The 26,827-nt window shown below is 44.8% G+C and overlaps 1 protein-coding gene across 10 annotated transcripts in view; it reads left to right on the forward strand.

Annotated features, from left to right (window-relative positions):
- Enox1 (ecto-NOX disulfide-thiol exchanger 1) overlaps window positions 1–26,827 on the forward strand; it is a 552,870-nt gene that overhangs the window by 436,019 nt on the left and 90,024 nt on the right. For 8 of the 10 annotated variants that reach the window (XM_087585810.1, XM_087585812.1, XM_087585816.1 and 5 more), the window contains 2 exon segments: window positions 9,778–9,884; window positions 13,764–13,881. In XM_087585810.1, coding sequence (XP_087441936.1) covers window positions 9,778–9,884; window positions 13,764–13,881 — 225 coding nt within the window. 10 annotated transcript variants of the gene reach the window in all.

Raw genomic sequence — 26,827 nt, forward strand, 5'->3', positions numbered from 1 at the left:
AATATTCTATTTTTCATAGTACCAAAACTGACAGAGGACACTAAATGCTTGCCACAACTGAATGGACCCTTTTTAGCATCTTTCCTTTCAATTTAACCAAAAATACAATTCTATGTTTAAAAAGAACATTTTAGTCACGCCAAAATATGTGAGAGAGAATTTAAGCCTTACCCTGTAGAACAAACAAGAGCTGTGGAAGGCTCCATTTCAAGATCAGTGTGCACCATGACCACTAACGAGTTACCTCAGAAAAGACACAGCTGTATCTAGCACTAAAACTCTCGGGTGCCTTGCAAAAGGAAAGGCTTCTATGAAATGCAGGAGGGAGGGGCAGGGGAGTGGTGGGTTAGCGAACAGAATCCACTCAGAAGATTTTTCACAAAACTCAGTTTAAAAGGAAAGCATTCTAAGTGAGAACAAATCACGCGGCGGCAGAGACGGTGTGTTCTGGAGGCAGAGAGTGTCTTCGCCCTGTTCTGCCAAAGGAAGAAGTCATCCCAGGAGGAGTGTGGGCAGAGCTGAAATGTCAGTGGATTTCTTCCCAGACACAAACAGAGCACACAAGGACCCATGCAGCAGAGTTGCTGACCCATGGCCCAGAGACACCCAGCACTAGAGAACGGACTTAGTAGTGCCTAGTGCAGTGGTTCTCAACCTGTGGGTCTCGACCCCTTTTCGAATCAAACAACCCTTTCACAGGAGTAGCATATCAGATATCCTGCATATCAGATATTTACATTATGACTCATAACCATTGCAAAATTACAGTTATGAATTTTCTAATTCAGAAATAATTTTATGGTTGGGGGATCACAGCATGAGATTAAAGACTCTGTGTTGAAGAGTTAGAGCATTAGGAAGGTCGAGGTCACAGCATTGGGAAGGCTGAGAACCACTGGCCTAGTGCAGTGCTCTTTGCCTTGTAGCTGAGAAGTCCAAACAAAGGCTGGGTCCAGACACAGCCAGCGTTCCAAAGTATAAAGAGTTGGTTAGCCCAGGTTCTCTAGCCCTGTCTTTCCTATAACCATTGTCAGTGTCACAGCCTAATAGTCATCCCTCAACCCTGTTGTGTGACAAAACTTTTCTTGGAGGAAGTCTGCTTACTCCAGATAGGAAACTCATCACAGACCAAAGTACCACCTTGGGGAACCATAAGATATACCGGGGCTTTATTACATTATGGGTAAAGAGTTACAGAAGTGGTAATAGCTCAAAGATAGCTGCATAGGCAAAGCCCCTCCAACATGGAGGGCAGCTCATACAGCTGGTAACCTGGAGCACACTGCACAGCCTGCAGGCAACTCAACAGATTGGAAAATGTCCTCTCCGGTGCTTTGGTTGGTCCAACCTCTTCTAGGCAGCTAGGTAGTTTTCACTCCTTCCAGGCATTTCTGAGGCTTTTTTGCTGTTTGACCTCTCTGAGAGGGACTCTTAACTTTTATTGTTTCCTAGAGCAGGCAGAGGCCTAGTGAATCTGTTCAGTTTCAGGGACTTCCTGATGTTAGTTTGAGTTGTTTACCTTTTTGCTTAAGGAGCTTCCCTGTAGGAGGGAATGTCCCTATCTCAGAACATACAAAAAGCCCTGTATCAGATTCCTGCTGAGACTTACTGTTCTACATTAAAAAACTTACTGTTTCAACATTAAAAACAATAGATTTCAGCCAAAGCTGGGGGGCTCAGGACTTTAAAACTGAGAGAAGCAGAAGCTAGCTAAGTAGGGACAAAGGAAGTAGGGACCCTTCATCCAGACACTTCCGTTCTTCTGCCCTGTGGTTCAGTTTCCTCAGTAATGTTTTGTAGAGAGACAAACGGCTTCCTGCATGGTCACAACCCTAAGGTTTGGCCTCTTCATCTGGAAAATTGTACTTGCCTTCAAGTCATAACCCATTCATGGTTACCTGAGCCCTTTCCAGACTCCCTTGGCACCATGCCTTGGAAATCCTTGCAGTCTTTCTCATTTAGTAACTCACCTACTCACCCATGACTGTCTCCTCCCTTGTCTGAAGCTAGTGAAGAGCTGGCCAGGTCTTTGGCTCTTTCTTACCCCGAGTATCCAGTACAGTGTTGGCACATTAAATAACTCGGAGTTCAAAGACTTTGGCCTATGTGGGTAAGTACGGATACCATGCACCAGAGCCACCTAGATAGCGCCAACCATCAGGAACCCCATACCCCAGTTACTGATATTGCAAACTATAGCTTTTTAATCTCCTAGCATATGTTAAGTACTGGAGCTAGCCTGATGCCACTAAATAATTCTCTCAGAATCATTTGGAGCCAGTGGAGGCCCAGAAGAAAACTGAATCACTATTTGAGGGTTACAAGGACAAACAGACTCTCGGAATTTAGCTTTGCCCTCTCCCTTCTAGAGACCATTCTCCATTGTATACCCCGGCTACTGAGAAAGGGGCCAGTTTCCCAACCCTGGACTTGTTTTGGTTTACAAAGGAAACTTCACATGTCAGTATAGCTGGAATGGAGACCTGCTTGATACGTGACAGATTTCTTCCATCAGTCAGGAAAAACTAAACCTAATATCATCTGGCCTCTTGTGGATCCCTTCCTGAAACTTCCCATAGCTATGGCCAGGTGGAGGGAGATTAACCCAAACCAACCCACCAAACCAAACATTTCAGGGGCATACATTGGAAAACAATTTAACATTGTCCCTCAATATTAATAATTCAGATACTCCTTTTTCCTAGCCACTGACAGGAACTTTTAATAAAGATGCTTATAGAAGGATGTCAGAGGCCATGTCTAAGCACCCTTGTTCTAGCCTTACTAAGGGTGGACATATGAGCAGTTTCTAAGATGTGGATTAAGTGAAACAAAGCAAGGTGCTGGAACAGTGTACAAAACGCGCAGCATAGAAGGAGTCACACGTGCACACTGTGTGCACGCCTGCCCGGCTGTGCCAGGATCTGTCAACGCCCTTCGTTGTTAAAGAGAGAAGCTGGTGAAGGGGCCTGGGCTCCGAGGGTAGTCTTCGCTTCTCATTTTGTTTCCTTTGTGTTGTGTACTTATATTACTTTTGTCGAGTCAGTAGTGGAGATCTAGTCCGGACACCTGTCGGATTTATAAAGCCTTGGAAGCTGGGCATTGGAAGGAACCACTGCAGTAATGACCACACGCCTATTTCTTTCGGTGCGTTTGGACCAGGAACATTTGGACACGCATTAGCAAGGGTGCTGCATCGTCACACAGCCCCGGGGATTGACCTAACTGGATTGAAGGGAATGAAGAAAGGACAAGCACAGAGACAGAGAGAGAATCTGGAACGCCTCGGGCTAGGCTCTCTGATGGAGAAGGCCCAGTGTCTGCGAGGCTCGGCGGACATGTGCAGCTGAACGGGGAAGTGGAGGTAGTGCACACCACAGAAGAGAAGGCAGTGGTCGCATACTGATAAGCAAGAAGCCATCCCCTGTTTCCACACAGCTGACCAAGGAGGCAGGTTTAGCTACTCTCAGTAGGAGAGGCTCCTTAGGGGAGCAATCTGAAGCGGGGAGAAAGCTGTGGTAGGTATATGCTGACGCACCCAGCATTGTCTCTCATTCCGAAAGAAACCTTCCTCATCTCTCCGTCCTCACTCAGAGAAGGCCTTGCTGCTCCCATGATGCTGAGGCCACACTTGTGTGGACAGCACACTTGTATGGACAGCACACTTGTGTGGACAGCACACTTGTGTGGACAGCACACTTGTGTGGACAGCACACTTGCACTCAGAACTTCACTCTATGCACGCAGATCCGCAGTTCACCCTAATGGACTAGGATTTCTACAAACTAGATATTTATGTCATTGTCTGCCTGGTGTCCTTGTATTTGTTTATTCAAGCAGTTTGACCATTTCTAGCTTACCTGAAAAAATCCACAAAAAGCAAAGTCCTCTTCTCTTAAAACACTTTTTTTCAAGTTTGAAGCTGGCATTTTGGGACTCAGGTTTAGCAGGTCCATAATGAATTCAGTGTCACATGATGTTCTTTTGAATCAGCTCCTAACTGCCTGGTTCCTCCTCAACCTGTAAGTTCAGTTCAGGCCTCTTTCAAGCACTGCTATTCTGCTTCCTTGACTGCCCTCCAGGCAGCCCCTTTCAGGCATGGGACCATGCAGGAGTTAATGGTTTAGCATCTGATGTGGCCAGCCACCTCCACAGGGGCCAGTGCTTACTGCCTTTGGTCATTTGTTCTACCACTGTGTGTTAGTTCTAAGACTGCAATCACTGATAGTTCATATTCTCTCTCTCTCTCTCTCTCTCTCTCTCTCTCTCTCTCTCTCTCTCTCTCTCTCTCTCTCTCTCTCTGTCTCCATGGCAAGTCTCCCAGCCATGCTCAATGCACATCAGCCCCACAGCTCCATCTAAAGTCTGGTTCTCATCTCTGGTCCCTCCTTCATGTGAAGGAGGCCCCGCCCCCAGCTTTTAGTATTTAAAGACTCAGTAACAGGCTAGGGGAGGGAGGTCAACTATTTCATTTGATATATGCCTTTGAAAATCCCTTCCGAGCTATTCACGGGGGATTTGGAAATATGTTATCCCTCAAAAAGCACAAAAAGGGGGTGGGAGGATTCTTCTGAACCCTATAGGGTTAAAGCTCTATCATGAGCCTGATAGCATTGAAAACAAAACTTAGGCTTGCAAGATTTGTCTGAGGAGCTTATGTAGGAGAGCCCGCTGCTGGGGAGAATGTAATCAGTTGCTCCAGACATTTGGGGCTCTAAATGGATTTAGGTCCTTTTCACACCCGTGTAGCTGGAACACGGGATATTGGAAGTACTGGGGCTGTGGGGAAGAGCACGAAGGAGAAAGGACTATGTTCTCCTGAGGTGCCTGTCTGCGTATCTCATTGCTTCCAATGCTTCTTTGCCCCATGCTAAAAATTCAAAGATCATATATAGTCCCAGAATCTGCGATCTGCACTGGATGTTACCTGCATCTACAGTTGTCCTGTTCTAAGATCCTCTTCCTCTGGAAGGCTAAAGACAAATGCGTCTCTTCACAGTTCATAAGAAAGTGTTGGAATGTTCTTGGCCACGCTCTGCTCCTGCTGAGGAGGCCCAGGGGCTACATTATCTCTATCTAGCACCTCTGCCCTGGTGCTGGGAGATCCCTTGCATTGAGGATGCTAGATGGTCAAGACACTGGCTATGGGCTCCTATACCCAGCCAGACCCCACGGGACACAGAGTGGAACCAGAGGAATCCCAAGAGGCACTGAGTGAAGCAGACATGAAGATAGGTCCAGATCTGAGACCTGCAGATAGAACAGCAAGCCCCAGGTAGGCCCACAGGCTGCTCTAGAAGGACCTGACGGCAGGAGGCTTCTACTGAGCCCAGCCAGGTTCAGGCACCACAAACGAATTCCCAAACCATGGCATACCTTTTTCACCACTTGCAGTGTGTTGGGTCCAGCAGTGTCCCAACATAAAGTACCCATATGTCCGTGTGCATGTCGTGTGTCTGAATGTGTCTGCACGTGTGTACATGCCTAGCCTAAGGGATAGTCACAAGTAAGGATTTAGAGTCACTAAGGATAATTGAGAGAGTCATGAAGTCTACATGGCCCTTTCTCATGCTTGTTTAAGCCTGCTGGGCATAGTAGACACTCTAGGACGGGGCCTCTTGAAGATGACATCCCTGCAAGCTTCTAAAGAGTTGGTCGCTTGGACTTTTTGTCACAGCCTCAACCCATAGGACACAAAGGACGTCATAGGCAAGAGAAGTACAGTGGGCCTGGCGAGTCTACATTTTCTGATTGAAAGCTGTATAGATGACTCCAAATTATCATGGCAATGGTTTTTGCTTTTTTAAATACTAATCATTTAAATCGGTAGCACTCCATTTTTGGTGCAGGACTTACGTTTCTTCTCTGATACAGAATCCCAGCATCCTTCTTGCCTTGCAGACTGCCAAGGCGGTGAAGGCATCGTATAGCGTGGTCATCTGAATGTGTTCCCCAGCACAACTGTCTGCGAGCTGCTGCTTTGAATAAGGACCAGGCATCCTACTCCCTCTGTATGCCTTTCTCTGAGAAGGGAAGCTGTGGGTCCCCTTTAGTCCTTTAGGTAGTAATTATGTGTGGCTACACTGCACATAGAGTGAACAATGGGAACGATGCCAGGGAAACAGCACAATGTTCATCACAGGCTTCTCGAGTCCTCCACAGAGTCAGTGGACCGCATCTGGTCTGTCAGTGACATCATGACTACTCCATCCTGATTGGTGGTTTTAAAGCCAGGCGCCTTTTGTGCCACATTCACTGGGACTTTGTCTTTGAAGTGGCTCTCCCCTAAGAATGGATTCATGCTCACTCCAGCTCCTCCACAAGCCAGCACACTTTGACTTGCAAGGCAAACGTCTGGAACTGCAACGTAAATGCTGTGAGAATATGATTCAAAACTAAATTGAGTTGTACCATATTTACTTTCCTGAGTGGTGTGTGTGTGTGTGTGTAATGGGGGGGCAATGAGGTAGGAAGTATAAAAATGTCATAAGAAAAGGATATCATTGGGGCTGGGGATTTAGCTCAGTGGTAGAGCGCTTACCTAGGAATCGCAAGGCCCTGGGTTCGGTCCCCAGCTCCGAAAAAAAGAACCAAAAAAAAAAAAAAAAAGAAAGAAAAGGATATCATTAAATCCCATCTAGTTTTCCTTTTAAGTAATCATTCTGTTGAAGAGACCTCTACAAGAGATTGAGATAACACCCTGAGAATCTGAGGCATCTCTTTAGAGGTCTGATGCTTTTCTGAGCCTTAATTTATAGTTCAGCTCCACGGGGTGGCCGTCATCACATCCTCATGCTCAGGGTGTCTCAGAGCCAGTTCCCTGACATTTTGCTCAGACCTCCATCTGTGCCTGTTCTCTGATGCTCTTCCCAAGCTTGAGTCATCCCGGCCTCCCTCCTGCCTCCCCACATCTCTTAGCAAGTCACCCCCTAGCTGCTTCCTGTCAGAGGGCTGCTCATTCCACTTTCCATTCAGAGCTTCTGCTCCAATACACGCCTTCTCCAAGTCTTCCACACTGAAGCTGGCACGTGTCCCCTGACTACACAGCCGGGATTAACACATGGTGGTCTTCTGCATGTCTTCTCCCATGGTCTTAGCCCCTCCCTTCCAGTTATTTCCATGTAAAGCCCTCCCACAGCTCCAGCCTTCCAAAGAGCCACCCTGACTCCTTTGATGAACAAGCAGTGAGTCACCATCTAAGGCCTGGCAAAATGTCACCTTCTGCCTGGCAGAATCCCTTATTCCCTGATCCCAACTTAGCCACTTTGTACTCTGTTTTCAGAAAAGTGGTCCAACATGCTTCTCCTGTGCAGAGTGACTATCTGCCTTTGTTTCTTTTTCATCTCCAAGATTAGATCTCATCCAAACATGAATAATATCCAACGTGTAGATTTCTAGTGATCTAGATCTATTTGACCAGATCCCCAGGTGTTTGTTGAATGAATGAATGAGTTTACTTTATGACCTCAAATAAAGTAGTCAAAGTCCTCTAACTGAGACACATCCCTTCAATGAGCAAACATCCCTGAATAGATGTTTTCACTCTTAACCTCTACCATAGTGAGCCAGGCTCTGGCCTCTGTCTTCCCTCCGTACTCTTCCTTGTTTGTTAGTGGAGCTCTTCCCTTCATTCCCTTCTCCATTTAGGAGTAGATATCATGTACTCTTTACTCCAGACCTCCTCGGTAAGAGTCTTCTCCAGTAGACAGCAGAGCTTTGATTATCCCCACACAAATGTTCACCCTGGCCCCCACTGCTTTTCCTCTTCTAAGCAATGCCAAAGAGGTTTGCTGTCTAAGCCATGGAGCCTCGTCACCAGTCCTACCCATCGGCTTTAACTGAGCTGACCACTGGCTTTTCCAGGATGACCCTGCAAGGGGCCATCAAAATAACTTGTGATTTTAGCCTGAAGAATCATCAGCAGAAAACCTGAGCGGCCACACCCTTGAGTAGTTATGGCAGCCCAAGGTGACTAATCTGAAACTTTATTCCTTCAGTGAGGCAGAGAAGGGAAGCCACAGAAGCTTAGGGAGAAAGTAAGCCACACCTGTGGAAAAGGCTCTAATTAAGTGAAACAGATTCTTAGTATATTGTGGGGGTGGGGTTTTCTAAGTAAGGAAGTTTACAATTGAGGTTCTTCTCAGGTACAAAATAGCAAACACAGATGTTCCATGTGTAAATACCTAAAGACCAAGGCCAAGAAGTATTTACTAGCATTATAGAATATGTTCTCACTGATGTGAGGAATGAAACGTGCTTCACTTCCTTCTGGCACTGTGGTTCTCAACCTTCCTAACCCTGTGACCCTTTAACGTAGATCCTCATGTTGTGGTGACCCCCAGCCATAACATTATTTTCATTGCTACTTCATAACTCTAATGTTGACTGATGTTACAAATCATTTCATAAATATCTGTGTTTTCCAGATGGTCTTAGGTGATCTCTGTGAAAGGGTTGTTCAACCCCCAGTGGGGTTGGGACCCCCCAAGTGGAGAACTACTGCTCTAGCACATCGTGTACATGTTCATTTTGTATGCTAATACTTATGTGCTAATAATTGCATATCACTCTTCTTTGGGGGCCGTGCTATCATGACTTTTTTTGAACATTAGAAGATCTGAAAGAGAATTGGAATTCTCTTCCACAACAGAGCTCCTGGAATCATTTAGGAAAAAATTGTGGGAGACAGTGTTAGCAGCCATAAGAATTGAACTCAATGTTTTGAAGTTCAGGTTTGGCCATGTGACTAATTCAAAGCACTAGTCTTTATAATCCGGTGCTTACCAGATCAAGAACTGTTGAACAAGACTGAGTCTGAAGTTGGTTGGCACCATACCTAACAACCAACACGACTCCATCCCTTTCTCTATATTGTGAATTTCCACAGTCCTTCAACATTTACCACCCAAATGGTACTGTGCCTGGAGGTCACAGAATTGATCAATGACATCAAGGTAATAGAATTAAAACCTCAAATGGTGTGAGAGCCATGAGGGGAGGATTATGAAAGTGACTGTGGTACAGTAGAAGATAGGGGATGAACTCAATAAAAAATAGAGAGCCTCATGTGGTACTAACATCAGGCCGGCAGGCTAGAGCTGTTGCTCTGACAAACTTAGGTCTGTCTTCACAAGGAATGGGTGGCTCCTGTTACCAGCCAGTGGGCAGGCAGCAAGACTCGCTTCAGTCCCTAAAGAAGAAAGATCAGGGAGGTAGGGAAATGCCTCCTGAGCCTAAGGAAGCCATAACCTAACTACTCATGGCCTCAGTTCAGACCCCGGACCCAGTCGCGTCTTGAGTGGGTTGTTCTTAAGCCCCTGAGATGGCAGCAAAAGAAAATCAATACAGACTTGGTTCTTGGGCTTCAGTCACTCCACTCTGATTTTACTTTGAAGCCAGGTACAGCTTTACAAATACCTTCATTTGTATGACAGTGTCAGGGCCTATAGAGCTATAGATCTAGGTCCATATTAATCTGCCATATTGCATTTACAAACAAAAGCTAAAGGGTGGTTGGAGGTAAATGCCCAGGACCCTTTCCCCAGTCATCTATAGAATCTGTTTTAACCTAAAGTTATGGAGACAGACTTGAAGGGAGACATCCCCAACCTTGCTAAAATGTAAGTACAAAAAAAAAAAAGGCACAAATTGGATGGATATTGATGATGTTGTTTCTATCGTGACATCATCCATAGACTCCTAGTGTCTTTGCTTTGCTTCCCTAGAGTGATCACAACATAAATTACTTGTCTTGTTTGACTTCCTTGTTCACCAAAGTTGAGCAGATTGTGGCCGTTTTCAACGCTTCTACCAGACAAAAAGCTTGGGACCATTTCTCGAAAGCTCAGCGCAAGAACATAGACATTTGGCGAAAGCACTCTGAGGTTGGTGATTTTACTGTTACTTTCTAACCACCGTCACGCAGCTGGATTGGCAGAGAATAGTGTGGCTGTAGCCGTTAATGGTGGTGTCACAGTGGCCAGTCCTTCTGCCATCGTCCTGTGTCATTGTCCCCTCCACATCCAGCTCCACTTCATTTCTTGTCCAGAAAAGCAGCTGGCTTCACTCTTAGAACATCCTTTTCCCTCCTCTCCAAAGGAGAAGAGAATCTTTCTCTCTCATAGTAAAGAGCTCGCTCAGAAACAAACTAAAATGCTCTACCTACAACAAGACTAAAATGTATATACATATATAAGCCAATTAGAAAACGAATCACTGAGTACTGAGTTTTTCTTTAACAATTTATGTGGTGATGACAGTTGGCTCTTTGGGCTTGAAATGGCAAGTACGCCTTCCTTTCTATATCTTCTTGTCATTAGCCATGCCTAGTCCACTGGGGCTAGCCAAGGGGTTCTGTCACATGTCTCCCCATAGCAAATCTCATGGTGGGGGGCCAGTGTCCATGCTAGCTGAGTTCACAGCATCAATGCATGTGTGAAGTGTGAGTATCCACCACCCAGGACAGAGGCCACAAGTTGACTGTGCTCGCCACCTCGACAGAGCACACCGTGCCATTAGTCATTGGTCATCCAGCTGTTATTTTTGACTCCACCCGTAGTGTACGCTTTGAACCTGTAATGTGAAAGTAAGTACCCGTCTTCCTTTGCTTCCTTTTTCTTCTCTCTTTTTGTTAAATGAGAATGTTGCTCATGCGGATGCCTCTTCACGTCTAGCATGTTAAGATTAAAGTCCTCTAAAAGACACTCCCCTCTTTCAAAAATCACAAAGTTCTAGAAGGTAAGGTTTATTTATGCAATGGTTTTAGCTCACACTTGTAAATTAAGTGTTGGATGAAGAGTTCGAGGAGCCACAAAGTCCTATGCCATCAATCATCCGGGTAGCATTTTAAGTGCCCATTAACTAATGCTAAATTACTATTGAATACCAGTGGCACTACATGTAATATCCACATGAATACTAAAAAGATTCTTTATTGTTACTGTTATTATGGCAAATGCTGAGTGATGGGGTTCTGAAAACACTAATGCAGTTGTCGGTAAGGGCGTTGCTTTTAGGAAGGTGTCTGGTGACGCATAGAGCTCTCTTCCTCTTTCAAGGACTGTAAGGAGGAGGTAGGACTTCTCTTTAACTTCTCAAGGGCTCCCAAACAAAGGTGATGTTCTCCCTGACTCTGAAATGAGACCCAAGTCAACGTTGATTATCAAGAGTGGGGAAAGAAAGGAGGCCTCTGCTTCCCTCCCTATGAAAACTCAACATGAAGTTCATGAACTCTATAAGTCAATGACGATTCAGATTTTGGAATGGTGAAACTTTGGATTCCTTTCAAATGCATATAATAAAATAAAACACAACTAAACGAAATTTTAGCAGACACCCAGCAAGCAACAGGACACTGAAAACACTTGAGCACAGAAAGGCCACTGTCCGCTGGTGTCCACAGGTGCCAGCAGACATCAGACACTTGATTCCCACCTGGTCCCACTCCATTTCCCAGCTTGCCCTATATCACATCCGGTGCTATTTGCAGTAGGGCATGCCAGGCTCCCTGCCTGGGTCTGAGGAATCCTGCTTGCTTTTGTGGTCCTGAGGGATAGGATGGAGACTCCAAAGGGGTGGAGTGTCGCTCACCAAAGTCCCTCCTCCCACCTCACCTTATCTTCTAGAAAAGAGAATTGTAAATTGCCTTTTAATGCTTTTCTCCTACATGTTGCTTAATTGATTAAATACCAGTTGTAATTTAACATTGTGCATGATTTCTCAGTTGCATCTAAGCTTGCTAATTGGCTTGATTTTTCCCGCATTCCCATGTACAGCATCTGTTAATTACCTGCAACACCTCTACAGATTTATTAGAGTGTGCTAGTGATTTACTGACAACCACAGGCACCCCGTGCAAACACCCCAGATTCCCCTCCCTCCAATACTTTCCCTTCCCGCAACCTTCCCCACAAAACAACTGTCACATCACAGGTTGTCATTAAGTGCAGAAGGAAACCACCGCCCTTTCAGCCCTGTTTACTCTTCCCACCTGATTTCTCCTTGTTTCAGTGTTTTCCAGTCACCTCTGCGAATCGGCTCTTTATCAATAGAAAATTGGCTGTGGAACACCCAGAAAATTCCCTGCTAATCATACATGATATCTCCCTCCAAAACCCAGTAGCCTTATTTAAGACATAATGACCCCCCCCTTCTTCTAGGTGGCATGGTGACAAAGGGAGGTGTTGTTTATTGTCCCAGGGCTGTCCTATGGCTGTCTGCCCTCTTGTTTCCCTGTATTCCACAAGGGCAATTTCCCTGAGTCTGGTAACAATGAGGAGTCCTTCCCATCCTGCCGTGAGCTAAGGAAGTCTTCCCAAGTCAGGGTGGCAAGTGCACGTCTGTCAAATGGTGGTAACTACGCCCCTACTGAACTGCTGGAACCATTGACTTTTATCATAAGCATTGGGTTTTTAATTAGAGGCCTTTAAAAAGAGAAAAGAGAACAGTCGAGGCCTTTCTCTGTTCTAGGTCTTTTTGAGAACAGCACAAGCTAGAGAACAGAATGTCTTAAGGCCTCACAATTCAGTAATACAGAGCTGGGCATAAACGAGTGATATAGCCAATTACAAATGTAAACAGCTGCAATGTTTCCTTCTAGGAACATCAGTAAAGATTTTATGTATAATTCAGTTCCTTTTACAATGGATTTTCTGAATACTATTATGGCCAAATATAATTTCCTGACTTGATTGAAGACACTGCCCTAGTCACTGGACATAGCAAACCCTCAGAAAACATCATGTCATGGTCATAAACATCATGTGTAAGCCATCACTCCCACAGAACCATAGCCCTGTGAACATGGTAATGGGCCTCTCTGTAGTTATTGATTCAACATCTTTTGCCGTTCACAGATATATGAATTGCATGAAGGTTTGGATGAATCATATATAGTTATATAACTAGCAGCTCAACATTGGACTTAGCATGAGAGCAAGAGTCTTTTACATGCAGGGCCTAAGAAATGGTCAGTCTGTAAGCAAACATGAGGACATAAGTTCAGATCCCTTGTATAAATAATAAATAATAACAAGTAATAAATAAATTGGCATGCATTTCTGATCCAGACCCAGAGAAGTATAAACAGGTTTCCAGGACTTTCTGGTTACATAGTATAACCAATCCAGTGAACTCTGAGTTCAAGGAGAGACCCTGCCTGGTTCAAAAGTTTAAGGTGGAGAATAGAGGAAGACACAACCTCAGTGTCTGGACACGCAAACACAGGCATACACACATACACATGCATGCCACACATCTATACACTCAAGTCTTTTACATGTGTTCACTTATCTCATTCCCCAAACCATTAGTACCCCAATGTTCCAGTCAGCAAGTTTAGAAAATAGGTATGAGTAGTGTTCTTAAGTTACAGTAAGGCCGATGCTAAAAGTTGCCTCCTTAAAACACCACTGCTCACATCATTACTAATTGATGTCACTTCTGTGTGCCCATTGTAGGACAGCTGTTTCTCCATAACCTTTCTGCAGCCCTGCTAGAGGCAGACACTGTTACCCCCCTGCCCCCGCTTTAAGTCAGTAAACTACACCGAGATTAACTAAGTTACCATTTACAGTCATTGGCGAGGAAGGATTTCTCCCAAGACTCATTCCCCTCTCGACCTTATCCTAGATCTTGGGGGGTCTTAGGTGGAAGCTTTGAGCTCTAACTGTTGATATGTGAGTCATAATGGACCAGAGACCATGGGGAGACAGCATGAGGAGGAACCGGCACGTTTCTGATGTTCGTGTATCCTGTGCTTTCAGGAGCTCCGGAACGCTCAAAGCGAGCAGCTCATGGGCATCCGCCGTGAGGAGGAGATGGAAATGTCTGATGATGAGAACTGTGACAGCCCAACTAAAAAAATGAGAGTCGATGAATCAGGTAATGCCAGTAACCGCCCAGTCCCCAGGAGGCATCAGCACGAGCACCGAATCTTACATGGGGAATAAGTTCAGGGAAATGGCCACATAATTCACTTTTATTTGAGTTACACTAAACTTTCATCTTTTGAGTGACTACATTTTATTAATAGAACGTTAAACTCCTCCTTGGGAAGGCAGTGATTTAAATTGCTCCAGTTGTTTCTCCGTATGCAGATCTGAGGCCATTATGCAGGAATATTTGCCGGTTCCCATAAAAGCCCCTTTCCAGAGTGTGGCGCTGATGCTGAATTACAGATGAATTTTGGTTCCAGTCCATGTACTTCCTCCTTGGGAGTTGTTTAATCCCTAAAGAAGCTTTCTAACCCCCGAGCCACCGCTGGAAAATTAAACATTTTTTTTCCCAATAGAGTTCACCCAACCTCGCATCAAGATGGGCACCATACTTGGTACCAAGCAAGGGTACTTACTTCCTTTACTCCCTGGGTTAAGGAAGGCTGTCTTGTGTGCTTTGTCTCCTAGAGTCACATGTGAGTTCTTTTTTAGCGTTTACAGGCTCAGTCAGACTGGAGGCACCAAGGAAAGATAGCTTGTACGAGGGAAGGGATATTGTCTAATGGACCCAGGAAGACCCACAGTCACCACCACTGCCAGAAAAGAAAATTAGAGAGATGTGATAGGTTTCATCTTATGTGCACCAGGAGTAAATCATACATCTGTCTCCAGCCTCTCACTGAAAGGTTGAGGGTGACTGCAATAGAGGATCTGGCCTAATTTGTTGGCAGAAGTATAGAGGTAAACGGAAAGACACTCCCCTGCCCTTGCCTCTGAAGTGTCCCTGAGATGAGATGACATAGGCAGAGTATATGGCCAATATCATTCATTTATGATGTGCATGATTAAACACAAAGTGCGACCACTCACCAGCCCATGATGGAGGGCTTCTATACCACTGTTCCTAGAGACAGGACAGGTAAGGAATGTCACAGTTCTGGGTAACAGTGAGTGGTTTTTAGTAGTACTACATGAGCCTGGAGCACATGGGACATGGACCTCAGATGACGGATGTCAGGACAGAAAATGGACAATAACCAAAAGCAGTGATGACAGACATCAGTCTCTATCCTGACAATATCAGGACCCAGTGACACAGAAACTTGTAGGCCAGGGGAATGAGACCGGGCATTGTCATCAAAGCTCTTTGAGGAAGCCTGCTTGACCCTTTCTGACATTGGAGAGCCATTGCCCTAGAAAACCTGACTTTCCTCTAAATTCCACCCTTGAAGCTATTTAGAAGCTTAGCATACAAGCAAAACATCGTGCCTCCAGGGCTTTCCAGCCATATCCATTGTCAGCCCAGGATGTAAGCCTCTCCTTAGATGGAGGCCGGCTTTCTCAGGACTCTTCCTTCTACTCTAAGGTTTGAATCTGGTTATTTGAAGAGAATTCTGTCCTCACTGGCACTTGCGTAAGTCCTCATATATGAAAAGAAGGGATATTTGTGTGATTTTTTTCTCCCAAGATTCCATGTGATCTTGATAAAAAAATAATGTTTCTCTTTAAAATAGTTTTATGTTTTCTGAAGGTGGAAGTTGGATTCTTAATATCCTTATATTAGGTGTATAAGACTTGACTCAATCTGAAGTTTGAATTGAACCTGGGCCTCTTTTTATTGTATATGTACAGAATTTCTTTTTTAAATGACCTGTCAGTTTTCCTAGAGAGAAATGCATAGAGCATCACAGTTTGTCTGGGATAAGCCAGCGTAGGGATGAATGAACAGTAGGCTCGCTGGAGAGATCAGGCAAGCCACAGCAGCAGCCATACACCCACAGGACTGATGTAAACTTAGCCAGGGAGGTGGTAAGGACCTGTGCCCTCCTGGAGGACCAGCAGTCCTCCCTAGAGGTCTACAGGAAAGCAATTCCCCAGACCTCTCTTGGCTCACTCACCAGGCATCCAGTGAGAGCATGAAGTCTAGCCTACACTTTAGAGACTTTCCCCAGGCATGTTCCTTGGTCAGCAGAATTAATGAGCAAATGCAGTGCGTGTTGTCTGCCACATAGCAGGGGAAGAGATGAAAGGACTGGGGTTCAAATGCCAGGCCCGGCAGTTCAAAGTCCTTTTCGTGTTTCTTCAAACGAGCTGGGCCAGAGGATGTGGCGTGTGGTTTTGGCAGAGAGCACAGGACTGATTAAAGGGAGGAGAAAGCTTAACCATTTTTATTCCACTGGGCCCTGGAGAGCCTGCCAACAAGCAGGCCTTGCTTGCCTTCCAGCCCTGAGTCTTCAGGGGCATTGCCTGATGGGCAAGAATTCCCATCCGGTCTCTGGGTTCAACCTGGCTAAGAATGACTTGAAGCAGAGGAGGAGGGACAGAGACCCTATTGCCTAGAGGAAACACCTTTTCCCACGGCTCAGTTTTAGGTACAAATGTGTGGCTACTTGTCACCCACATGGGAGCCGTTTCCCCAAAATGTAGTATGCTGACGAACTGGACGGGAACTGCCCAACAGAGACAAGAAAACAAGATCCTCTCTCCTCTGTAGGATCCATCCCCGCCCAGCTCACCTCGGCTGAAACATTTTCCCCTTGGCTTCAAATATCCTAAGGAAGTAGCCAGCCCAAAAGTTCTTGGAAATCCTACAGAAGAGCATCCTTTAGGGAACCCTCTGCCTGGGGTAGGAGGGCATGGCGAGGCCCTGTTCCTCAGGGTGGTCAGGCTCCTGTGACAGCTTTGAGGGCTGTCTCCAGTGCGATGGAGCGAACTGACTTTGTGTCCAGAATAGCAGTTGAACACACACACACACACACACACACACACACACACACACACACACACACAGACTTGTATTATACCTCTGGTTTTATTTTTCAATAGCCAAAACATTTTAATGTGTCTCTGCCTTCCTGGCTGTGAAGACCATTTCATTCTATTTTTACTTTACTTTGGTTTGCTGTGTAAAGTGATTAACAGCATTTTTTTGGCTAGAGTTCCCTGCTTCTGCTTCAACTTCAGCCATCCTACAGTTCTTGGCAGACCATCCACACTCCCTCGTTGGTCTGTCTTAAGACAGAAGGGCATCCGTTGGAGCAAAGCTAAGCTAGTGACAAAAAAAAAAAAAAAAAAAAAAAATGGAGATGATTCTGCTAATACACTGAAAACCGTGGCGTACTTACCAAAGCGTCCATTGCAGAAGATCAGCCTTCTCCCTGGGGGCCTGCAAAGGTAGCTTTGGGTAGCAAATGTAGCAATGTAAATGTGTCGCTGCTTGGTTTGCCTCAGACTCAAATCTTCAAGGCTACACACCCAGTTGTCCTTTCTTCCCCTCCTCCCTTTCCTGCCTCTTTCCTCCCAACTTCTTCCCTATGGTGGACAGTGCAGCATGCACATCAGAAAGGAAAAAAGCCAGACCTGGATGGCCTGAGGTGGGGGAACCCAGCAAGCTTTAGAATCATCAGGGTTAAAGGACCAGCATAGGTCAGGCGCATGGTGCTTTTGATGTCGTGAATAATGCCAGTACAAAATAAGTATGTGGTAGGCCTCCCTCTGCTCACTGCCTCTGCTGTCCCCAGCCCCTGGCCCTGGGCCTCTCTCCAAAGAGTAAAGTGTGCTGAGTGTCACGTGCACCCTTCCCTTGGGTCTTCCCCTTCATCTGATCGGAAGGTGTCTTCCACGAGGAAGATGGCGCTGACACTGCCGACTCTGATCCCATTTAAAAGGCACAGTTAAGATGCATATTCAATGAGGGGACTTCCCTTTGCCAGAATGTTTAGAACTTTGTGCAAAACTCAGCATCCCTGACTGAACAGTCATCTTTCTAATTACAACAGCACACTGAAGGCATTAGACCTGATGCCCCTGCCGTCCAGGGGAGTGTGAGGGATGCCCTTTTGAAGAAATAAATCATGTCTTGTTAATTGATATACTGGGCCCCCAAACAGGTATGTCCTAAAGCCAGGAAGTTAAGCGTAGTGCCATCCAAATTGGGCATCACCATCTACCAATACTTCATGTGGGTTCAGTGAACACAAACTTCAGAAAAGTGGAACAAAAAAAAGAATCCTTGCTTAACAGACAGCCCTTAAACCATTCTACAGGTTATAGCAAATGCTTTCGAATTCTAAATGAACCTCATTTAAAGTCTGGTGCGTTCTTTATATAAATGTGTGTGTGTGTGTGTGTGTGTGTGTGTGTGTGTGTGTGTGTCCACACAGGCATGTGTCACAGTGTAAAGTGTACGGTCAGGAGAGGACTTCTATCTCGATTGTTTCACCATGCTGTTGTATATTCTAGATTAGCTGTGCCCCAAGCTTCCAGGCGCATCTCCTACCCTCACCTCCCACCTTGTCTTAGGAGCACTAGTATTACTGTTGAGAATGGCCACTTCTAGCCCTTTTCCTCCTAGCCATTTCTGTTTAATACAGGTTTTTCAGGACCCCGAATCAGGTCTTCAGGCTTGTGCAGTAAGCACTTTTACCCACAGAGCCTCTCCCTACCCACAAATACTTTTTGAACAATGAAGTGTTCTCTGGGCTGTCAATTTTCCATAGAAATTTACAATACCATTTTGTTTGATTACCATTGCTTTTAATTTCACTAAGAAGTCGAACAGTGATTTCCAGCAACCAAGTGAAATTAGTGACTCAATTTTAATTGGAATCTGATCTGAACAGTATTATCCATCACAAGATACATCATGTTTAAAAATGTAAGTATTGAGGTTTTCAGCCGTCCCCTTCATTTCTTTGAGTTCCAAGACTGTCTCTGGGTTTCTGATACTGAATTCCTTCTGGAAGCCCAGTGAGATGCCCCACAGGAAGTCGTAATGAGGTGACAAGCCTGAGAAGAGACTCAGTGCAGGCCCCACCCCAGCCAGGCACACAGTGATTGCTAAATGCCAAGTTAGAGTCTTGCGGCTGACTAAACAGGGAGTCCCAGGCAGCTTGCCTGAGGCTCCTTTTTGAGAAGAAGGCCTGGATTGTGCTCTAGGTCAGCTGACCACAGAGGTTTAGAACTCAGCAGAAGAACAAGCACTGTCCACTGTGGGAAGTGGGAGGGCCAGTAACAACATGCCAGGGCCCATGCTCCACAAGGCAGGGGCATCGACGAGCCAAGGCCTAGAAAGACAAGGACAAGCTGTTTTCCCATATCCTGTCAGCCTGGGACATCTCCTGAAAGAGCAGTGCCACTGTGAGGGAAGGACCCTTGAGTCAAAGATAAGCACTTGCCTCCTTCCAGGCCTCAGTTTAGTGTCTTCTGGGAACCTAGGTTCAACAAGGGAATAGTTTTGTTTTGTTTTTATAAACCATGAACATCTTACCAACACACATCAAATAAAGGTTTATTTCAGGTCGATTTTTCAGTTTCCTGATTTTATGTACAGTTACAATTCCCACCCGTAATGGACAGGCTTTTAGACAATGATTTAAAAATATCAAAACCATCTCTCCTTGAAAATCGATTTACCTTTTAAATACTTGGAGACAGATGCTATTAACTGGATCCAGTGGCTGAGGAGCCTTTTCTAATGGAAGCCTTCCTTCCTGCTGGGCAAAATGAACCCTATGTGTCTGGGCTGTAAAGTCTTGCTCCTCCTGGAAGTTTATGCCCTTGCTGTCCCGTGGCACCTAGCGATGCCACAATTGGCTCCTGACCTCTTTCATAATGCGTAAACTTTGTGCAACCGAGTCCTTCCCCGTGAGTAAAATTGCCCTGTGTTTTTGAGATTGCCTTGTGTCCAGGAGCACCCCCAAGGACTCCCCTACTTTGCTGCCCTTCCTTAAAACTCAGTGGAGCCCTCGTTAGGGTCTAACCACCACCCACCACGTCTGTGTTCTGCCCAGAGCAGGGTAGGCTCCCCCAGTGGCTCCCATGTGTTGTTCAGCCTAACACTCCCAAAGATACTCACAAAGCACATCTGGGCTCTGAGGCTCTGGCCTCCTGCCCAGTGCAGTGAGACCTCTTAAGCCTGGCGGAACGCTTGAGCTCCTGCCTAGCTGCCAGGCAAAAGAAAGGAACAGGGAAAGTTAAATCATTGTCTAAAATGGAAGGCCAAGGATGCTGGACTGTGAAGGATTCAGACAATGGGGTCTCAGCCTCACCCCCTGCACAGACCAGAACCCAGATGCTTTTCAACTTCCCACTTCCCAGAACACCATCATCTTCATTATGGCTTACTGTGATTTGGGGGCCACTTCATTGTGTTAAGCAAAGCCCAGAAAAGAACTATCACATGAGAGAGACTTCACCGGCTTCCTTAGCAGGCTCTGAGGACACTGAGGGAATATTTATGTAATAAGATGCAAAGTTGCTATGGAAAATACTATAGCAACCTAACACCTCCTGGAGCCAGGCAGGGGCTTGTAACAGCAGTCTAAATTTACATTTACTGGAGTGTCATTTTACCGACACTCTTAGTATCTCATTCTGACAGGATGTTAAAATATGTTTTCGGCTCAAGTTTGGGCAAAATTAACACAAAGCGTTGTCAGGCTTTAAGTGTAGTCATCACGACTTCTGGGAAAAAGCTATCAGAATAACTTTTTATTAGATGGCCCAGTCTGGGAGAGTTTGAGATTCCCTCAAATTAATCACTGATTTTACCCTTTACTCTGTAAGCAATAAATAGAAAGACCTGATCGAGAAAAGGGGCAGCTCTTAGCTGTACCATCAAGGGCTTGCTCACCCGAGATTTCAGTAGATGCTCAAAGACGATGCTGTCAGCAGGTAGCTAGCTCACTGGCCTCACCTTGAGAAGTGTCTAGCGGTGTTTAAAAGCAAAACTATTTCTCATGTAAAAACAAAATATAGTCTCATAAGGAAGGCTAAGGATGGCAGATAAAGGAGAAAATACAGCTGTGTCAGTCCTGTGGAAAAAAATTCTGTTCTTTTGCCCTTTTATGTGGCATAAAGTCTATATTAATATATTTTGTAAAGCCCAATAGATTTAATTTTACACTATTTGGGTTTTAGACAGGCCTGCTTATATAACAGACCTTTTGAAAACCTTCATATATATTAATGACAGAGCAAGTATGAGTTCCCCATTGGCTCATGAGCTTCTTCCCATAAATCCTTGGGAGGTGAGGCTACCACAAGTCTTTGGTCACAGTAAACACCTGGAGGTTCTTGAGGCCTGATTACTGGAACAACCGTCCCAAGATCATTAAATGTGAATGTGGCTGAAAACCCGTAGATATATAGGCCAGCTACTCATGAAAAGTTCATATCCATCGATTTTATTCTATGTCTCTCCATCTAAAATCTTAAAAGTTTGGCTCCAAGGCTGTCAAAGTAGGACATTGGCCAAAGGAATCAATATCAGACCAATTAAAACATCCAGTTACTCCCGTCTTAGCACTAGGATGTGCCGATGGGCATTGGTGCCTTTATTCCCTCTCTGCTTTTAGATTCCATTGTTCATCTAAGCACAGTTGGTGGCATCATTATTAGACCCTCGATTGGACATCATCCTGACTAATGAAGTAGGAACTTGAAAGAAGGAACTATTCTCTTCCTCCTTTTCAGAAATCCCCCTTTCCATTGCCTGTTTATCTGGTACTTAAATGTCCTGGGGATTGACGTTTAAAGCAACCTAGAAATCGTTATTACCTCAACCGTTTCTGTGACTTTGAGATGATTCTGTCGTGCACCACTGAGTGGTTTTGATAGTTGGAATGGACACTTATTCAGAAGCTGTGCTTCCCAGTTTTAAGATACATTGTGTTAAACCTCCTGAGAAGTAAATTTTTTTATTTGAACTCCAATCATTAGCAGAGAAGTAGAAAGTAACATATCTAGGGCAATAGTTGCAAGGCAGAGTGTTAGCCACAGTACTTCGGGCAGGACACTGTTAAGTCCAACAGTGAGTCCTTCCTGGTTCTACAGCTTCCGAGTTCCAAAACCCATGGTTTCCACCTGGGTCATCTTGAGTCATCACAGCTTAAGGCAGTTGCATACATTTTCATTTTCCAGAATTACTTTGAAATTTTTAAGTTATCTCTCTCTACTATTATATACACTGTACATTGTTTGATGATATAGAGTTGGAATAAGAATCATGATTGAGAGATTTTAAATGGCACAATAGAAAGTTCTCAGAACAGTTGCTAAGCAACAGTTACGCAATGGCATATGTGAACAACTCCAAATGCGTGCTTATATGTGTGTTATATTCACAATTTATATGCTATGAGGAGATCTATAAGGAAATGGGTGAAAATATTTAGTATCTGTAAAAGATTATAATTTGCTTTGTTTTCTATAAATGATTTTTGTTCTTTCCTCTTTGTGTACTTTCAAAATGTCCACGAGAGGTGCCATGTGTTATCTTAATAATGCTACTGTGAACATTACCTATAACATTATGAGTCAAGAAAAGTTAGCCATGTATCAGTCAGAGTCAGGTCTGGATGGCTGGGGTGACTGATGACATAAAGATTTAAAAAAGAAAAACAACCCAACCACCCTAGGCGTGAATAACATAGCTGGTATCAATTAAAGATGATGGAACACGTACTCGTTTCAACAGTCCCAAAGTCTGAGCTTCCCTCTCGGCTAATGCCTTTGCATTCCTGGCCACACAGACACAAAACCAGCCATGGAAATGTGTCCTGGAATATTAAGTCAGCTTGGGCTGACAGCTTAACGAGCCCTAGAACATTAGCTGAAGACCCGTCCCCACAAGTGCTGTATTATACAGCACCCAATCCAGAAGACAGTGACGGAGAGGATGAGGGTGTCCCAGCTCTCCTAGGAAGTTTTGAGGAAGCATTGAAAAACTGAAGCTAACTAAATTCCTCTGGTTTTGGAAGCTGGTGTGAAGTAGATTCAACAATCAACTCTGTCGTCCCGAAGTTTTATAGACATGGAGAACATTACTTATTACTGGTTCAGTAATGTATTTTTGTATGTTGATGGTAATTTTAAAACTCCTGAGAGAATCTATAGTGAGATTAACGTTGAGGTGTTTGTTACTGCTTGGCCATTTCCAATCAGTTTGTTGGATGAAAAAAATAGCGACCACAGTATCAGATGGTGGAAGTTTAATGAATCGTCTTCCCTTCTCTCATGTTGGAGAATTTCCACAGTTAACTTCCCACAGTAAGCTTACCTTCCTTCCCAAGCTACGTTGGCTCAGAAAACAGACTCCAGGTTCATTCTCCTGGACCTTTAATCATGTAAGAATCTGGGGTGGGCGCTAGAGAGATGGCTCGGTAGTTAAGAGCACCAACTGCTCTGTGAAGGGATGGGGTTCAATTCCCAGCACCCATGTAGCATCTCAGAACTGTCTGAAACTCCAGTTGCAGGGGATCTGACACAGATGTACCAAGTAGAGTTAAACAAGGATTTGAATGCTTCTTGTGGACACGAATCTCCATGTCACTGAAGACAAAGAGGACTGGAGATGTTTATCACCTTCAAATCCAAAGCCGGGCAAAACTAAATGACGCTTCTGTGTAGTCTTCCTGTAACATTGTCTCTATTTTCTGCTGCCTGGAGACTGGCTTCAATATAGGCGGCACACCCAGCAAACTGTTTTTAAGTCCATTCTAACAAAAATAATTCAGGAAGTTGGCACAATCTCTTTTCTGCTTGAGTGATATTTCCTTAGAGAGTCTGCTATCTGGGTATAGACAGAAAGAAGAAACGATCTGAAGAAATGCTGGGGGTGGATGAACCACACACATAGTCACAGCCAGTGTTTTCTGTCCCTTAAGTCTCCAGAGTGATAACAGGAGAAAGAAGACTACTCTGACACTCTGAGCATGAGCGTGCACTGAATGGTGGACCTGAGCTGCCATCCACATCCTTTTCCGTAGCCCCTTGACTTCTCATCCTACCCTGTTTTCTCTGCACCCCCAGGGCCAGGGAGAGCCCACAAGGCCATCAGTGTATTGATTCAACATCTAATTTCAGGGTTTATTGAAGTGCCTCTCCCTGTCTCTCTCCTCCCAGGGCTTTTCTTTATGAGATATGCCTCTAAATATATCTTAAAAATAAAAGACTGGGGGAGAACATCGTGGCAATATCAATCTTACTGCAGTTCCCACACTCAGGGAAGGCTGGCTCTGGAGGAGGTCTTGAAAGCAATATGTTTCCCCTTTCCCCAATATTCTGAATCTAATAAGGACCAAAAATTGAGTTTCTATGCCCCCAATAATAAGTTGAATTGTTTAATAGATATAAAAAGTCAATCGTGGATCTTGTTGACTTACTGTAATTATGAGTTGTAAGGTCAAATCTGTAATCTATTTGGCCTAGTCTTGGCGGGGGAGGCATGATGAGAGCTTTCCTTTTTGTCTTAGTGACTTACCGACCAGTTTCTATCATCATCAACCTACTGGATTCTTCTAGTATAGTTTGTGTAACTCCTGAAACCATTGCCTTTCCCTGGCCTTAGCTCCTTGCCTCTGTGAATTACCTTACACATTGTCACAATACAAAGCAGCAACAGATTTAACAACATTCACTGAATCCTTACAGTGTGTCTGGGACCAGGGCCTTTGTCTGGAAGTGCCGGATTAAAGGGGAAATGACTAACATCTTATAAGACTAATTAAGACTCGGTCCCCGAAGTGGAAGTATTGCTCATACATTCTAGAAAATCCTCACAGCCTGCTGTCAGTCCTCCCTTTCCTAGAAGTCCACACGGCCATACCTTGCTGTGCACTCACAGTTACTGCCAAAAGTCAGCCGAGAAACCTTGATGTAAAGACCGAGAGAGACCCAAGAGTCTGGAAAATGTCTGCTCATCTCAACTCTGAGAGCCCCAGAGAAACCTTTGTGTGCTTTAAGCTGGTACAGGGCAGGCACTTCTGAGATGGGAGAGCCTCTCGCCCTTGGTTCCCCTAGAGGGCCCTTTTCTCTCCAGGTAGCCCAGCATTGTCCACAGTAGATTGTATTGTATACAGGTGGCTTATTGGATAGATGAGAAACTACAACTAAGAACTAATTTCTCATCTCTTGGGTGGACACTTTTAATCTCCATCTTGAGCCAGAGATGATAAAAGGAAAGTCTGTGATTTTCATATACTTCACAACATTTTATTTTTCAGATAAGGACCCTGAGATCTCAGGGATGTTCCATGTTTTGTCCCAAGTCTGATAAATTGGTATCAAGCTTCCAAGCTTCCTCCCCCAACTCTGTATAAGTATACACACGGAGGTCAGAGGACAACCTTGACTGTTGGTCCTCCGGTATCATCCATTTTGGTTTGTTTGCCCCCCCCCACCCCACCTCCACCCTCTGCTGGCATAAAATTCACCCAGTAGGCTGGGCTGGTTGGCCAGCCAGAGAGAGATCCAAGGACTCAACCGTCTCTGTCTCCCCAACCCAGTGTAGGGCACCATACCTAGTTTTTTGTTTGTTTGTGTTTTAACATAGGTTCTCAGAGATCAAATTCAGGGCCCTGTGTTCACAAGGCAAGCAAGCCCTTTACCTGCTGAGGTTTCCTCCTTACCCTCCACCTTCTCTAGCCCTAAGCCACCAGTGCCTTTCTTCTTCATAGAGTCCATGTCAACTGAGCTCCAGCATTGGCAAGGACAGCAGTGTGCAGGTGGCATAAGAGAATTAGGTCATTTCTCTCATGTCCACAACTTCTCAGGAGTTCTAGGTGGTCACCCAGGCTTCTTTGCCTCTTCTCTGTGTAATTCTGCTTTCCTGATTGTGTACCAGAGACTCTATGTAACTCCGTGGGGCCGAATGAGCTGTCCTTTCAGGTCACTAAATCCCAAGGAAACAGAAAGGTAAAGGATGGACCTGACAAAGAACAGAGAAGGTTGGAGCGAGAGCTAGGGTGACATTCCTGCAGATGAAAAATACATCTCGAGTGGATTTTTTATTTTTTTATTTTTTTGTGTGAAAGTTGCTAAGTCCTTGGGCTTCTCAAATAGAAATTAACATTTAAATTAGTCTCTTTCAGCCCCTGCTATGTAACATTTAGGCTCCTAAGGAACATTATAATTGATGCCAGTACATCAGCACTGTGTTAACGAAGCTCCAGAGTACTTTCTCTCGCGTTCAATGAGAAGCAAGGAACAAGAGAGGGCCTCCTCCGAGGAATTCTTTTAACCTCTCAGAAACAAAATATTTCATTCTAATTCCTGCTTAATTGGAAGGAAATCATTTTTTTAAAAAATACCATTGACTATGGGTTTGAAGCCTGTTCCATTTTTGACCTCTTTAATTTAATCAAGGTCACCTAATAAACTTGCCCAAACAGCTCTATTTCTCAAATTAAAAAAAAAGGTAGCACAGTTTAAAGGCGTTTAGTGTGTGATTAATAGCGCTGAACTGGGGATTCAGCACTTGCAAGGGCCTTTGTGGGGAGAATAAAACATTAGTACCTGAAAAATTATACCTGTCAGAAACTCAAAACAAATCACTTTAATGAGGAAAAAAAGGAAGAAAGAAAGAAAGAAAAAACCTGGCTGTGTGAGGATTCAGGGAAGGTTATCATGCTCGATATGAAAAGGGTTTTAATGCCTGAACATCTCTCCTCAATGGAAGGAAGACGGCTATAATTTGGCCATGCAGACAGTTTATAAAATGCATGCTGCTTTTCCTGGCCAAGAACTCAGAGAAGATGGAGTTGTCCAAGTCAGGGCTCTCAAGAGCTCGCACTCCAGCATTGAAAAACAGTAACGACTGTTGCTTGAAGACTGAACTAGAACCATCTGTGTGGGAGAAACACCCAGCGTTCTAATAATCTGCCCCTGACCTTCTGCACTGACTTTGCACTCCAAGAGCCTGAGAAGGACAGACTCCCCTGGAGGCTGTTTCGAAGAGAATGGTGTCCAGGTGACAAACTCATTAGAGTAGCCGTGAAAGGAACATTCAAGACCGAGAACTGAAGTGCCAACCAGCATGGAGAAATAGCGGAGTCAGAGCAAGTCAGCTTAGTGTTGTCGTTGGGATAGCTTGTCCCTTCTCCAGCTTTCTT

The sequence above is a fragment of the Rattus norvegicus genome, chromosome 15, assembly GCF_021556685.1.
Source record: "Rattus norvegicus strain SHRSP/BbbUtx chromosome 15, alternate assembly SHRSP_T2T, whole genome shotgun sequence".
Lineage (NCBI taxonomy): Eukaryota > Metazoa > Chordata > Mammalia > Rodentia > Muridae > Rattus > Rattus norvegicus.